This window comes from Canis aureus, chromosome 9 (assembly GCF_053574225.1).
Source record: "Canis aureus isolate CA01 chromosome 9, VMU_Caureus_v.1.0, whole genome shotgun sequence".
Taxonomy (NCBI): Eukaryota; Metazoa; Chordata; class Mammalia; order Carnivora; family Canidae; genus Canis; species Canis aureus.
Genome location: NC_135619.1, coordinates 7520280 through 7533010, shown reverse-complemented (window position 1 = coordinate 7533010; position 12731 = coordinate 7520280). Strand labels below are relative to the sequence as shown.

The following is a 12731-nucleotide window of genomic DNA, read 5'->3' as shown; positions in this document are numbered from 1 at the left end:
AGGCATTCCAAAAGACAGCAGCCAAGAAGTATGGAGGGTGCTGAATAACAGCTAGCAGGAGGAGCTATGGAGGAGCAATAACTTCTCCTCTTGGGAGGAGTCAAGACTTGGTGGAGAAAAAAAGGAGACAAAGGAGAGGTGGCACCTCCCTGAAAAATTCTTCCTGTCCTCCAACCATCCACACCATTCCCCAGACCTGCTCATCTCAGCCCCAAATGTCCCCAGGGTGAGCATGTGCCTGCTCCCGAACTCTGGTGAACTTTGGGAAAAAAGTTGGCTTCAGAGAGGAAGACAAATCTGACTCCCAGGGCTCCTCCCCGACAGTACCAACTGCAAGACAGGAAAGCTTTCCTTTCAAACTCCAAAGATTGTCTTTCCCCTTCCAGAGTCAGGGTTTTCTTCACTCAGCTCTTTCAGACCCCAAAGAATGGATCCTATCCTCATTCCTCATTCAAGCATCTATACCTTTCCTTCCTCTTTCTTCCTTTATTTCCAGAGTGGTTCAGTAGGTTGGCCTGAGGGAACCAGGCCACCCAGGCTGAGGAGGATAAGTCAAGATGCCACTGAAGGCTGGCAGTGCCCAGCTTTGGACTGACCCAGCGGGGAACCAGGTGGCTTCAGTACAACTCAAGCATGATGGACTACCAGTGGGGGCATGCTTAAGCCATCATGGAATGCCCCCACTCCAGTGTATTTCACAGTAGCTATTGGCAATAAGTAAGCAGCTCTGGTACATGGGCACATGGCAACCCGCAAGCACACAATACCATCACCGCTTGCAATCCCTCAGTTTGGAGGAAACTGGGCCTGCCCCAGGTATATAATTCTGCCCAGAAAGATCTAAACTGTGGCCAGAGAAGCATCCCCCAAATGCTGCAGAGTGGTTCCCTGAGTTCTGCAGGGAGGGACGATGGAAGGGAATAGGGAAGAGGCAGGCCCGGTTGTAGGGTTTGGAGTCAAGGGTCCCATCTCTGACCGTCCTTCTCCATCCCGTCCCCGGGGTCTCCACCGCCTCGGTGGCCCTGCCCCACCACTTTGAGCCGAGGGGTAGCTCGGAGCTCCATGGTCCCCTCCCTGGAGCGGCCGCCACTTCGGGCGTCTCCTGAGCCCTCAAAGAGCCGCGTGAGGAAGCCGGGGCCTGCCCGGGGCAGCAGATCCCTGGCGGTGAAGACGTAGAGCACCGGGTTGACGCTGGAGCTGAAGAAGGCCAGAGCGGTGGTTCCAGCTCGCGCAGCCTGGCCTGCGCCGCCCAGCCTCGCCAGGGCCCCTCCCGGCGGAGCCAGCGCAGCCGCCACCTGCAGAACGTTGACCGCGTGGTAGGGGGCCCAGAGCAAGCCAAAGGCCAGCACGATGGCGCTCACCAGGCGGCCCACCCGCGACCCCTGTCGCCCAGCGCCCCAGCGGGCACCCCGCAGCCGCGCCAGTGTCAAGCCGTAGCAGCCGAGCACCAGGCCGAAGGGAAGCACAAAGGCAGTCAGGGTCTCCAGGCTCAGATGGGCGGCGGCGTGGGCCGGCGACGGGTGGCACAGCTGACACACGCGGTCTCCCCACAGGTGGCGGTAGACGGCAGCCGGGGCGGCGAGCAGCAGAGCGGCCAGCCAGACGGCCAGCAGCAGGCGGCGGGCCAGGGCGGGACTGCGCAGCCGGGGCGCCAGGAAAGGCCGGGTGACAGCCAGGCAGCGCTGCAGGCTGAGCAGGCTGGTGAGCAGGACGCTGGCGTACATGCTGAGCGCGCACATGTAGTACACGGCCTTGCAGCCCGCCTGGCCCAGCGGCCACGCCTGCCCCGCCAGGAAGGCCACGAAGAGGGGCGTGAGCAGCAGCACCGCGCCATCGGCCAGCGCCAGGTGCAGCGCGAGCGTGGCCGCCAGCGGTCGCCCCCGTGCGGGCCGCCAGCCCGCCAAGCTCCACACCACGAAGCCATTGCCCGGCAGCCCCACCAGCGCCGCCAGCAGCAGGAAGGCGGTGCCGGTGACCCGCGAGGCCTTCCAGCTCAGCAGCGTTTCGTTCCCCGGGGGCCGATAGCAGGCCAACATTCTTCAGCACCTACCGAGGGGGAAGGAAAGGGCCATGGAAGGCATTCAGGGGTCGGGGCAAAAGCCCACGGTACCCCTTCTGCCAGATGAGAAGGGACTGTGTCTCCTCCTGCTTCTGTCTCTTCTGTCTAGGAGAGAAGACCCTAGCCGCAACGCAAACATGATTTCTTGGAACCCAAATCTCCTGCCCCAGTCCTGACTCCCAGGCTCTCCCTTACCTCCACCTCCACCCATTTAGCTGGGCCCCTCCTCTGGCCAGCCCCCTTCCTATGCCTGAGCTCAAAGTGAGCAGTGGGAAGTAAAGGTCCCTGAGCCAATCTACTTACCCAGCCGGGAACTAGTAGGCTCGGAGGCCTACAAGGGGCATGGAAAAGCCGAAAGGCACAGCAGCAGCAGCGGGTGAGGTGCCTACTCCTGTCAAGTTTGCAGTGTGAGATGAGAATGAGGAGCGATGAGGTGGAGCTCTCTCTTCTCAGGCCTTTCTTGGGCCCCCTCGGGCATTCTACTCCTTCCCATCACTAACACGTCCAGGCCTGTGAGAGGCCGCCTCCCTGGGAAACAGGAGAAGCTGAAGGGTACAGGTAATGTTCTCTGTGTAGGTGAGTGGGGACACGGCCGAATCCTGACTCTGGGTCATGCATCTGCACTCATCCCTCACCCACTTCTGGCCCCAGTTACCCCAACCCTGCCGCCGCCTGTTATGCTCTCAGGCTTCCCTGACCTGCACTCAGCAGAGAAGGTGACCCAAACTCAGCTTCCTCACCTTCCTACCTACACCTCTCATCTCTTACCTTAGGCCCTGCCCCAGTCATCCCCCACCCCCCTCCCCAGGGCTGTTAGTGACAGCTTCCAGTCTTGGTGCTGAGTTATGGGGGTGCACGGAGGTACAAGGAGCTTATAACCTCCTTGAGGAATCATAACACATAACCTCGAAGAGACCCTAACACCAGGCCACATCAAGATACAAGATAAGAAGAAAGGAAATGGTGCGTTAGTAGAGATATACTGACAAGAAGTCTCCTCTAGGTGAAAAGGTCAGGCAAAGCCTGGAAACGGAGAAATTTGAGGGAGACCAGGTACATTGATAAAGTTGAGGTAAGGGGAAAGACCCCTTCCCAGTCAGCAGCTGGAACTGGGGACTCCTTGGGAGCGAGGACAGTATTGTCTCAGTTTGGGTTATTTCCAAAGCACAGCCTGAATTAAGGGCGTGGGTACAGGTAATCCTGCAACTGGAAGGTCTGCTCAGGGAGCAGGAGTGAGGGAGCAGGGGAGAAGAAGGGAAAAGAAAGCGAGGAAGAGTATGCTCTTGAGTCTCTTCAGTAGGGATCAGGAAGCTCTCAGAATTACACAGAATGCCTTCCAGAAAGACAGAAGACCGGGGCATTGGTGCCCAGCTTGTATCCCCCATGGTTTGAGGGCTGTCCCAGAGGCATGATACACTTGTCAGGAGGCTGAGTAGGCTGCCACAGCTTCAGACACCTAGGCAGGAAAGCAGATTTACACTCATGTGATGGGTTCAGTCTTAGTGAGAGTCTGGGCTTCCATACAAACGTCCACCACAACTGTCGCTGAAATCAGAGATGGAACTCAAGAGCACCAAAAGTTAGTCTTAATGCCCTCAGAGGACGTCTCCCCTCTTCACATTTCCTTCATGCCCATTAAGTGGCCAAAAGAGAAAGATGAGAGAGAAAGTGCCTAATTCAGTGTGGCTACAAAGAGCAGTTCTGGAGAACAAAGCCAGAGAAATGTTGAGCCAGCCCCTCCCCTAGATCAAGGAGGAAGAAGCAGGAAAGCGGGAAGCCAGGGTCCCCGACAGGATCCTGGTGATCCTGGATCCATGGAGCACAATCCATCCTCCCCTCACAGCCCACCCTGGCACACTGCCTCACTCCTCATTGTGTCCAAGCCCTACCCACGATCCCACCCTCAGCCTGGCCCCTATACTCCCAAAGCTGCAGTTTACAGCTTTCACAGTAGGTGGCAGCAAGTACAGCACACATCACGTACATGCAGCTTCTCCAGGATTGGGAACCAGAAACTATCCCTAGAAGTTCTCTCCATAGAAAGACCAGAGATCACATCCCATCCTCTTATATAGTTCCCATTTATCCTCAGCACGCACCGCCACCAGACACACACACACACACAAGCTTCAAGTGACTTTTTCGGGGAACTCTGGGCTTCAATCCCACCTCCATGATCCCATCCAGGCCCCTCCTTCCTCTTTCCCTCCCCCTTGGACTTTGCCCTTCTTACTGGCCTGGCAGGGGGGGGCAGAGTCCGGGTTGACTCATCCCCCACCTCCCTGGGGCTGAAATCCCAGCTCTGTGACACAAAACACCACCACTATTGCACTGGAGAGAACCACCCAGCCTAGAACGCACCGGGGAGAGGCAACTCCCCTGCTCCTTCCCTCCACCATGGAGTACCTCTCAGCCCTGAACCCCAGTGGCCTGCTCAGGTGATTTCTAACCCTCCTTTCTACCCTCCAACTCTGACGATAGTGCACGGTAACAAAATTCCATCCAGCCCTTAGGAGACCCAGACACTCATGGACTACTCCCCCTCCCCGCCCTCACTTTCTACAGTGGGCCTCTCCGGCTATGGAATCACCACTCACCACTCCCACTCCATGGTTTCTCCCTCTCTCCCTAGGCTTCTCTGATCTCCAAACCTAGATCCCTCCCTAACTCTCCAAGCACCCTACTTCCAATCACCCCCATCACACTCACCAAACTCATTTCTTGACCTTTCTTCCCAACTACCAGGTCAGTATCCAATATGAGCTCTGAGTTTGGCCGGAAAGTCTGGACTTCACCTCCACCACCCCAGCGACCCTTCCGAGTCTGTGATCACAAGCGGACTACCCGGAAAGGTCTGACAGCTGCCACCCGCCAGGAACTGCTGGACAAGGTAAGTGAGCCAGATCCCTAAGTTCCTCTTGTGGGGGCAGCCAGGGGGCAAGAGAAGAGTGAGAACTTGGAGTGAACCGAAAGGCTGAGGTTAGTTACATGGCTGTCCCTCCCTCTGAGGGCAAAAAGAGGGGGGAGGGGGATGGTCAGCCCAATGACCCTGCTGTATTTGGGTCAATTCATTTCTCTTCCAGTGGGTAGAGGAAGGAATAGATGGGGGCGGAGGGCGGGTGGGGGGGGGGCAGGAGGGAGGTCAGAGGATTGGCCTTCAGAAATCAGTATGGAAAGGCAATTTGTATGACAAATCAACTTAAAGTCCTGATCCTATGAAGACTTGTTGGTTTGCTGGTATCAACCTGTAGAAAGTTGTTCGTTCTATCAAATCTTGTTTCTTCATGTACAAAACGGAAATAATGATACACCTTCCTCACAGGGTTGTTGAGAGGAGTCAAAGAGGGCCACGTATGTCAAGTGCTACGTAGATATCTGGCACTAACAAAGACTAAAAAGGTTAAGGATCATTGTTGCAGGAAACCATTCTGGAGGGCTCTCCAAGGGCAGGGGGACAGGGAGCTAGGTCACTGGAGAGAAGACTGAAGGATGGTCCTCAACAGAAGCAAGATCGCTTTTCAATTCCAAGCCAGTAGAGTGGCTCAGAGGGGAATAGGGGGAGAAGACAATAATGTGGACGATGACATTGGAACAAAGAGGAAAAAAGTCAACCCTTATTGAGGGACCCCCAGCAACTGAACAATACCAAGATCTGGTGCCATCTTAAGGGTTGGCAATTTTCTGGGAAGTGGAGTTGGGATATCCACCAGCATCTAGAGCCAACCAATGGGTGCGAGGTAGCTGGAGAGAGAGAGAGAAGCATGGCTAAACTCCACGCCTTTCTTCCTGTTTCCTGGGGCTGGGCAGGCAACAGAGGCCCTCCTGCTGAGTGGGATGCTAACATTGGTGCTGGAGGAGGATGGGACCGCTGTGGAGAGTGAGGACTTCTTCCAGCTTTTGGAGGATGACACGTGCCTGATGGTGCTGGAGTGTGGGCAGAGCTGGAGCCCCAGCAGGGTAAGAGGCCCACGGTGGGGTTGCTGTGGGCCACCAGTCCTTTACATCTTCTTCAAGCTTCTCGGGCCCAACCATGATCAGAGGTACCAAGAGAGGCGAAGAGTTGCCAGGGACACCTCATAGGGGACACACAGTCCAGGTGAGGGTGGGTCTGACCCAGTGCTGATGGGGAACAGTGGTGGGTATCCACAAGTCGGAATGCATTGCACTGATGGAGGTGCCCTACAGAGTGGGATGCTGTCATATGTGCCCTACAGAGTGGGATGCTGTCATATGGCCTGGGCCGGGAGAAGCCCAAGCACAGCAAAGACATCGCCCGCATCACCTTCGACGTATACAAGCAAAACCCTCGAGACCTCTTTGGCAGCCTCAATGTCAAAGCCACATTCTACGGGCTCTACTCCATGAGTTGTGATTTTCAAGGACTTGGCCCAAAGAAAGTACTCAGGTCAGAGACCAACATGTCATATTTCCCCATCCCCCTACAGTCACAGCCCCCCTAATTCCTGCATTTACCTATCTTATTAGGGCTCCCTTGTGGAAAATCCCCTCTATGGCCTCCTCCCAGGTTCCCCCACCCACCCAACTCCATCTTGTCTCTGCCCTTCAGGGAGCTCCTCCGCTGGACATCTGCACTGCTGCAAGGCCTAGGCCACATGCTGCTGGGAATTTCCTCCAGCCTTCGCCACCTAGTAGAAGGGGCCGAGCAGTGGCATTGGCAGCGGCAGGGTCGCCTCCATCCCTACTGAGAAGGGGCTCTGAGCTGCTCTCTGCCCCTAGACTTGTTCCAAGACACACTGTAAGGACTCTGACAGCATCAGCTTTGGAGATCTGAGGATAGTGCAGATGAGAGAACTCACCCAATTTCCCCATGGTCTTCTGACCCCACTGCAACAGGTCCCATCGGCATAAGGCCTTATACCTCTAGCCTATACCCTTTCCCGAAGAATACCGTCTCTTCCTAGCCATCTTTCCAGCTTCCCCCTTACCCTAAAAGGCCACAAACCCATCCTCAAGCATCTTGATTCCACTCTGACCATTGCTACATCTAGATTTCTTGCAATTCCTCCTGTCCCTAAGCTTCCCAGTGCACTGGATTCAGCCTTTGACTTCACCTTGAGATCTCAATTTCTTTATATCCTTCTCCCCAAAATAACAAAAACATTTCCAATAAAAATATAAAAATACTTATTATTAAGACTTTTGACTCCAACTTGAACTACAAAGGGGAAAGGACAGATATGCCCTTTATCCCTCCCCCATCAACACCTAATCCCAGATCCAAAGGCCTCAGTCTTCAAGTATTGAGTTCAAAGCCCGCCTCCGCTTGGCCACTGCCCCTTGCTGCTGTTCCCAAGCCTCTCGGCGCTTCAGGAAAGTAGTCAGTGCCACGTTTCGAGCCACATGGTGGCCAAAAGGGTCTCTTATCAGCTCCTGGTCCCGTTCTCCTGCAAATGGAACCACTCACGTGAAGTATGATCATGCAGTCACCCACCAAGCTCAAAGGGACTCTCTCTGGGTGAAGGTCCCTCTATTTTCCCTGAGCTCTGGGTTGACCTTGGAATAATTAATACCTCATTCTCCAAAGTGGGGAAGTGAGAAGGGGTAGGGGCACAGGGCTGCATACTCAGCAGAGGAGAAGGGAAGGGGAGCAGACTGCTAAGAACCCATAGCCACACCACCCTTTAGAACTGAAGTCTGCTGAATTTAAGTCCCCTCCCCAGCCACCCAGCCATCTGGAGCGAGTCAAGTTTGGAAAGGTCAGAGAGAAGTGCTGGTACTCACCCAGCTCAGCAGCAATTTCCTTCCGGGCCCCCAAGGCTGCTCCACTCCAGATGGCATCTAGTACACGACTGCCATGGCGACTGCAGGCCAGAGCCACATACTGTCCCTGCAGTAAGACAAGCAAAGTAGGTCCCCCTATGGCAGTCCACAAAGGTATGCTGGGGAGGGCAAAGGTGAAATGAAGTTTTAGAAGTTTACAGTCTGAGTCAAAAGAGTCTGGGAACTATATATTCTCTCTTTGACTCTGAAAGACAGTCTTGGGGCAAGCTCATGTTCTTTTAATGGATGTCAGTGGGGGAATCAAAACAGAAACTAGAACCTTTAGGGTCTTCAGCACACGGCGGCGCTGCTTGCGTGTCACAGAGGGACTGGTTAGGACAGCATCAAGCACGTGGGACCCAGCAGGGCTCTGGGCTAGAGTCAGAAGTTGTGGTCCCGTCAAGGCACCCAGACTTTGCAGTATAATACCAGGACTAGAGAAGTGCAACAGATGCTGGAGCAGCAGAGATCCAAGGACTGTCACTTCCCCCAGGGCCTGGGCCATGGCCATTTCCACCTGGAAGGACAGACAGAAGGAATCAAGAGGCAGCCACCAAACTGCCACCTCTGCCTAAATGAAGCCAGAGATCTCACCACCTGCAACACCAGAATGAAGGACTTTTTAATTCTCGGTTCCCAGTTAGTCACTGGCTTGGCTCCTCCCCTACCTCACCTGGTGCTCTGTGGGCACTACCCCCTCCTCCTCGAGCAGTCCATAGTACACCTCATAAGCCATCAAAGTGGCAAAGAGAGGCACACAGGCCACTTGCCGGGAAGAGGGCTCTGCACAGTGGAATGCCTACAGGGGAAGACAAAACACGATGAATTTGAGAACCAACTCCCTCATCCCTAACCCCAACTCTCTTGACAGGGGAAAGCATTCAGAAGACATGAACATGTAAGTTGCATGAGGGCAGAATCTCATCTGCCTTGCTATATTCCCAGTCTCTATACACATAATAGGGTTAAATAAACATTTAGTCCTTAAACAAACTGCTCTCTTAGTTCTGGGAGACAATTTTCATTCCAGGGCTATGAGATGGGTTTGGCTTCATTTCTCTATCTGTGAACTTGGGCATTAGACCTCCTGAGTCCAGAGATACAACCACTGAAGCTCAGAGAAGCCCTAACAGGTAGAATTTGAACTAAGGGCATAAACAGGTTGCAGGTAACATCACCTCCAACAACAGCTGCAGGACCTGGGCTTGGTGGGCCCCAACTCTGCGGCAGGCCCCCACCAGGGCAATGACCACCCCTGAGTGACCTTGAGCCAGCACAGCTTCCAGGGCAGGGCTCAGCTCCTCAAACACAGGGGACAGCTGAGGAGAGACAGAGAATGAAGAATCTTTGGCATTCTGTAACAGTGGATTAAGTTATTCAGAGATATCTTCCTCCAGAAAACAAATAAAAATGCTAGATAAGCATTGCTGATATCAGGACTTTGGTTTTGCCACATAAAGTCTAGGACAAGGGGGCAGTCTTAGAGTACTGCCTCACTTGGGGGAAGCACAAGATAAGGGGATACTAGAATTAAATCCATTCTTCTACCTCAACTCCCAATCCATGAGATCACAGGCAAGTATGCCTTCGTGCTAAGCAGTAAAGGAAAAAAGAAACTATGTCAATAGGTCCAGCACTCATACAGATTTGTAGCCAAGTACCCAGAGTCTGAATGGGCCATAGAACCTCAAGCTGCAAATCTGGATTAAGCCAGTCTCCTGCTGGTACTGGCATCTGAGAAGCCAACACAAATCCTTTCTGGGAAGAAGGCACTTTTGTCCTAAGCTCTGAGAAGCCCCCAGGAATAACCTTTCAAGGGGAATGGCCAGCACACCACCAGAGACACCGGGGCAGGCACACAATAAAATAAAGCCCAATGAACAAAGAGTAGCAGAAACAATGGAATACACGAACAGATCCAGCCCCGTTCCCAACTCACCAGCTCACGGGTAGTAATAGCATCCAGTAAACGCTGCAAAGGAAAGTTGGCAATAGGGTGTGCAGCTAGGGCCTGCAGCTGCCCCTGGAAGTGATCCTCAAAGAGGCTCTGGAGCCTCAGGGGCTCCAACACCAGCAGAACCTGCTCCAGGAGTCTGGAGCTCGTCTGATCCCGCAGAAATAGCAGTAGGGGGCTAGGGACAAGGAGAAGGTCACCAGGCAGCCTTTACTGTACATCATCTAAGACACCCACACCACTCCATTCACTTCACACAGCCTTATCAACCTCGGAGGATCCTGAGGTCCTGAACATACCTGCCGTCTGCTGAGGAGTTGCGGCTACTCAGATAACTGATCACAGCACTGCAGAGATGAGCACAAAACTGGGGCAGTTTGCGGTGTAAGATTTGCAAGGCCACTTGAAGGCAGAAGCTGGAGATCTTGTCAGTGATAAATACTGTGGAAGAGGGCAGAAATAATAAAAGCATTTCTTCCAAAATCCAGACAAACTTCAAACCTCAAGCGATAAGGTACCAGGGGCTATAGACCTAAAGGCTCTAATCAGAGTCTTCGAAATATCAAACCAGATCAGATTTGAAGAGGAAGACTGATCTAAGTAAGGGCTTTGCATGATGACAATCACCTCCAGAAAAACAGGTCCTAGACCATCCTTACCAGCAATGTCCTTCAGAAAACAAGAGCTCAGGTCCTGAAGGTGATTCAAGAAGGTTTTAGGGACCTCAAAATCAGTTGGCTTACACTCCCGAGCTGGGGCCCTTTGTGTGTCTGAAAGATCAAAAACATGTGCAGTGCTGGGATCACAGACTACCATCCAGGAGGGAAAATAATTCCAGAGATGATGAAGGGTTCAGCTCGGAGATGCAGAACACGTATGAATTATCTCTTCACATCTGGAAGACTGAACGGAGTTTTAATTTTTCGAAGGAATTTCTACCAGCTCCCCAGTGGTCCATAGGAGATAGGCCAACTCTCAGTCAGGAATTTAAGGTGTTCCAAAATCTGGCCTCATCTAAACTCTCTAACCTTATTTCCTGAAGTTTTTCAAAATGTAGGTCACTGCCTATGAGTACATCATGAAATCACTTTAGTGGATCTTGACTAGCACTTTTTCAATGGAATAGAACAGAATAAAAAAAAAAAAAAAACAGAGAGGAAAACATTGAAGTGGACTGCATATATTAAGAGTATTGTTTCTCAGGACGCCTGGGTGGCTCAGCGGCTGAGCGTTTGCCTTGGGCCCAGGGCGTGATCCTGGGGTTTTGGGATCGAGTCCCGCATCAGGTTCCTTGCATGGAACCTGTTTCTCCCTCTGCCTATGTCTCTGCCTCTCTCTGTGTCTTTCATGAAGAAAGAAATTAAAATCTTAAAAAAGAGTGTTGTTTCTTGAAGTTCTGTTTGCGTCCAGTATAGGCAAGTTCAGTGATGTTTCAAAAAAGAGAATTCTGTAAGTTGTGGTCTAACAAAAAAAGCCTGACATCCACTGCTCAAAGGAATCACCTCTCACCCCTGGCTCATTCTACTAGCTGTCCCCCCAAACACACTAACACACTGGGCCTCTGTGCGCACTAATCTTTGCTTTGTTAAGCCTCATCCTCATTTCTCTGCTAATTCTTCAGTCATGAAGAATTACTCTTCTGCTTACTCCCTTCTTCTGGACTTCCTAAGCTCTCTTCTCCTCTAGGTCCACTTCCCTCCCTCATATACTTACCAGGTGACTGAGAGCCACGGTGTCTGGCTCTCTCAGACTCCAGAAGAGTCCCTCCCAACACCTGCAGCAGAGTTCTGACCACGAAGCTGCCATGTGTGTCTCCACAGTAGAAAAGAAAATCGTCACACACCTCAGAGGCTAGTCCCAAAACCAGCTCCTCCAGGGTCTCCAAGGGTCCATCCTTGCCATCCTCCTCCTCCACATCCTCCTCCTCTTCCTTCTCTGCCAGGCTCCCCAGCAACCGAGGCAGCTGCAGCAAAGCACTTTGCAATACATGCACCCCACATCGATGACAGGCCACTAGGCGTAAACTGGGGCGCAAAGCGGCCCAGATTCGACACAGAGATTTCAGGGGACTGAATCCCAACAGTTCCTGCATAATCTCACTGCCAGTCCTGTTTGTGGCCAAGGCCAGGGCCTGAGCCTCCACTTCCTTCAAAACATTGTGCACCATCAGTTCTGGGTAGACAAGAAAAGAAATATTTTAAAGACTGAGAGGAGGATAAGGTTATGTTCCATTAGAGGCCCCTGGGTGGCTCAGGTCATGATCTCAGGATCCTGGGATGAGCCCTGCGTTGGGCTCCCTCGTCTGGAGAGCCTGCTTCTCCCTTTCCCTCTGCCCCTGCCCCACTAGTGCTGTCTCTCTTGCTCGCTAATAAATAATCTTAAAAAAAAAAAAAAAAAAAAAAGGTTATGTTTCATCAGCCGAGAGAGGGAGAAGCGGGGAGCGATGAAGAGGACATGGCAGAGGAGACTCAGTCCCTATGCCCTGGGGACCCGAGAAAATTTCCCTGCCTGTCCTGGAACTTCTGCCTAAAGACTCCCTCTCAGTCCCACCCGGCAGCTGCTCCCCACCTCGTTCTGCTCCGGGCTCGGGAGCCTCCTTGAGGGCGGACAGCGCCCGGCGGAAATACCCCAGAGCTTCGGGGCTCAGGTGCGGGTGCGCGGCGAGGGCCGGCTCCGAGCTCCCCTCCGCAGGCGGGCAGTGTGGCCGCCCGCGGCCTGGCGGGGGGCGCCCCGACCCCTTGGCCCCGCGCCCTCGTTTGCCGCCTGCTGGGACCCCGCGCCCCGCCCTGTGGGGGGAGCGCGGACCCAGCCCCATGAGGACTAGAGCCCCTCGTCCGTCCGCGAAGCCTTTCCCAAGCCACAGGGCTCCTCCGACAGCCGGGAGCGTGCGAGGCCCGACGCAGACCGGAAACGGCGGCGCGCTGGGGCGCAGCGCAC

At 53.6% G+C, this 12731-nt stretch overlaps 3 protein-coding genes across 7 annotated transcripts; 1 reads left to right on the top strand and 2 right to left on the bottom strand.

Moving 5' to 3' along the window:
- Positions 1 to 789: 789 nt before the first annotated feature.
- On the bottom strand, positions 790 to 5160 carry LTB4R2 (leukotriene B4 receptor 2). Its single transcript, XM_077908774.1, has 3 exons — positions 4769 to 5160; positions 2363 to 2587; positions 790 to 2046 (listed from the first exon to the last, which is right to left on the bottom strand). Exon 3 carries the CDS (start codon positions 2034 to 2036, stop codon positions 957 to 959), a length of 1080 nt encoding a protein of 359 aa, XP_077764900.1. The 5' UTR covers positions 2037 to 2046; positions 2363 to 2587; positions 4769 to 5160; the 3' UTR covers positions 790 to 956.
- Positions 1971 to 7214, top strand: CIDEB (cell death inducing DFFA like effector b). 2 transcript variants are annotated; one of them, XM_077908782.1, is made up of 5 exons: positions 1971 to 2617; positions 4805 to 4949; positions 5867 to 6016; positions 6274 to 6464; positions 6627 to 7214. In XM_077908782.1, the coding sequence occupies exons 2-5, from the start codon at positions 4818 to 4820 to the stop codon at positions 6763 to 6765; spliced, it is 612 nt and encodes a 203-aa protein (XP_077764908.1). In that variant the 5' UTR covers positions 1971 to 2617; positions 4805 to 4817; the 3' UTR covers positions 6766 to 7214. The 2 variants fall into 2 exon arrangements, with proteins under 2 accessions (XP_077764908.1, XP_077764907.1); XM_077908781.1 differs by lacking the exon at positions 1971 to 2617 and adding an exon at positions 4307 to 4497.
- NOP9 (NOP9 nucleolar protein) lies at positions 7181 to 12715 on the bottom strand. 4 transcript variants are annotated; one of them, XM_077908762.1, is made up of 10 exons: positions 12363 to 12714; positions 11508 to 11966; positions 10454 to 10564; positions 10094 to 10235; positions 9780 to 9972; positions 9019 to 9159; positions 8514 to 8639; positions 8121 to 8357; positions 7802 to 7907; positions 7181 to 7464 (listed from the first exon to the last, which is right to left on the bottom strand). In XM_077908762.1, exons 1-10 carry the CDS (start codon positions 12607 to 12609, stop codon positions 7307 to 7309), a joined length of 1920 nt encoding a protein of 639 aa, XP_077764888.1. In that variant the 5' UTR covers positions 12610 to 12714; the 3' UTR covers positions 7181 to 7306. The 4 variants fall into 4 exon arrangements, with proteins under 4 accessions (XP_077764888.1, XP_077764891.1, XP_077764889.1 ...); XM_077908765.1 differs by having other exon boundaries at positions 11508 to 11998; positions 12363 to 12495; XM_077908763.1 differs by lacking the exon at positions 10454 to 10564 and having other exon boundaries at positions 12363 to 12715.
- Between the last annotated feature and the right edge of the window lie 16 nt (positions 12716 to 12731).

Coding starts and splice junctions, on each gene's coding strand:
- CIDEB (XM_077908781.1), top strand. CDS start 4,457: ATGGAGTACCTCTCAGCCCTGAACCCCAGTGGCCTGCTCAG. Junction 4,498..4,804: donor AACCCCAGTGGCCTGCTCAG/GTGATTTCTAAC, acceptor CCCAACTACCAG/GTCAGTATCCAATATGAGCT. Junction 6,465..6,626: donor GGCCCAAAGAAAGTACTCAG/GTCAGAGACCAA, acceptor TCTGCCCTTCAG/GGAGCTCCTCCGCTGGACAT.
- LTB4R2 (XM_077908774.1), bottom strand. CDS start 2,036: ATGTTGGCCTGCTATCGGCCCCCGGGGAACGAAACGCTGCTGAGCTGG.
- NOP9 (XM_077908762.1), bottom strand. CDS start 12,609: ATGGGGCTGGGTCCGCGCTCCCCCCACAGGGCGGGGCGCGGGGTCCCA. Junction 9,160..9,779: donor CTATTACTACCCGTGAGCTG/GTGAGTTGGGAA, acceptor GTCTCTCCTCAG/CTGTCCCCTGTGTTTGAGGA. Junction 7,908..8,120: donor GTGTGCTGAAGACCCTAAAG/GTTCTAGTTTCT, acceptor GTCTTACTGCAG/GGACAGTATGTGGCTCTGGC.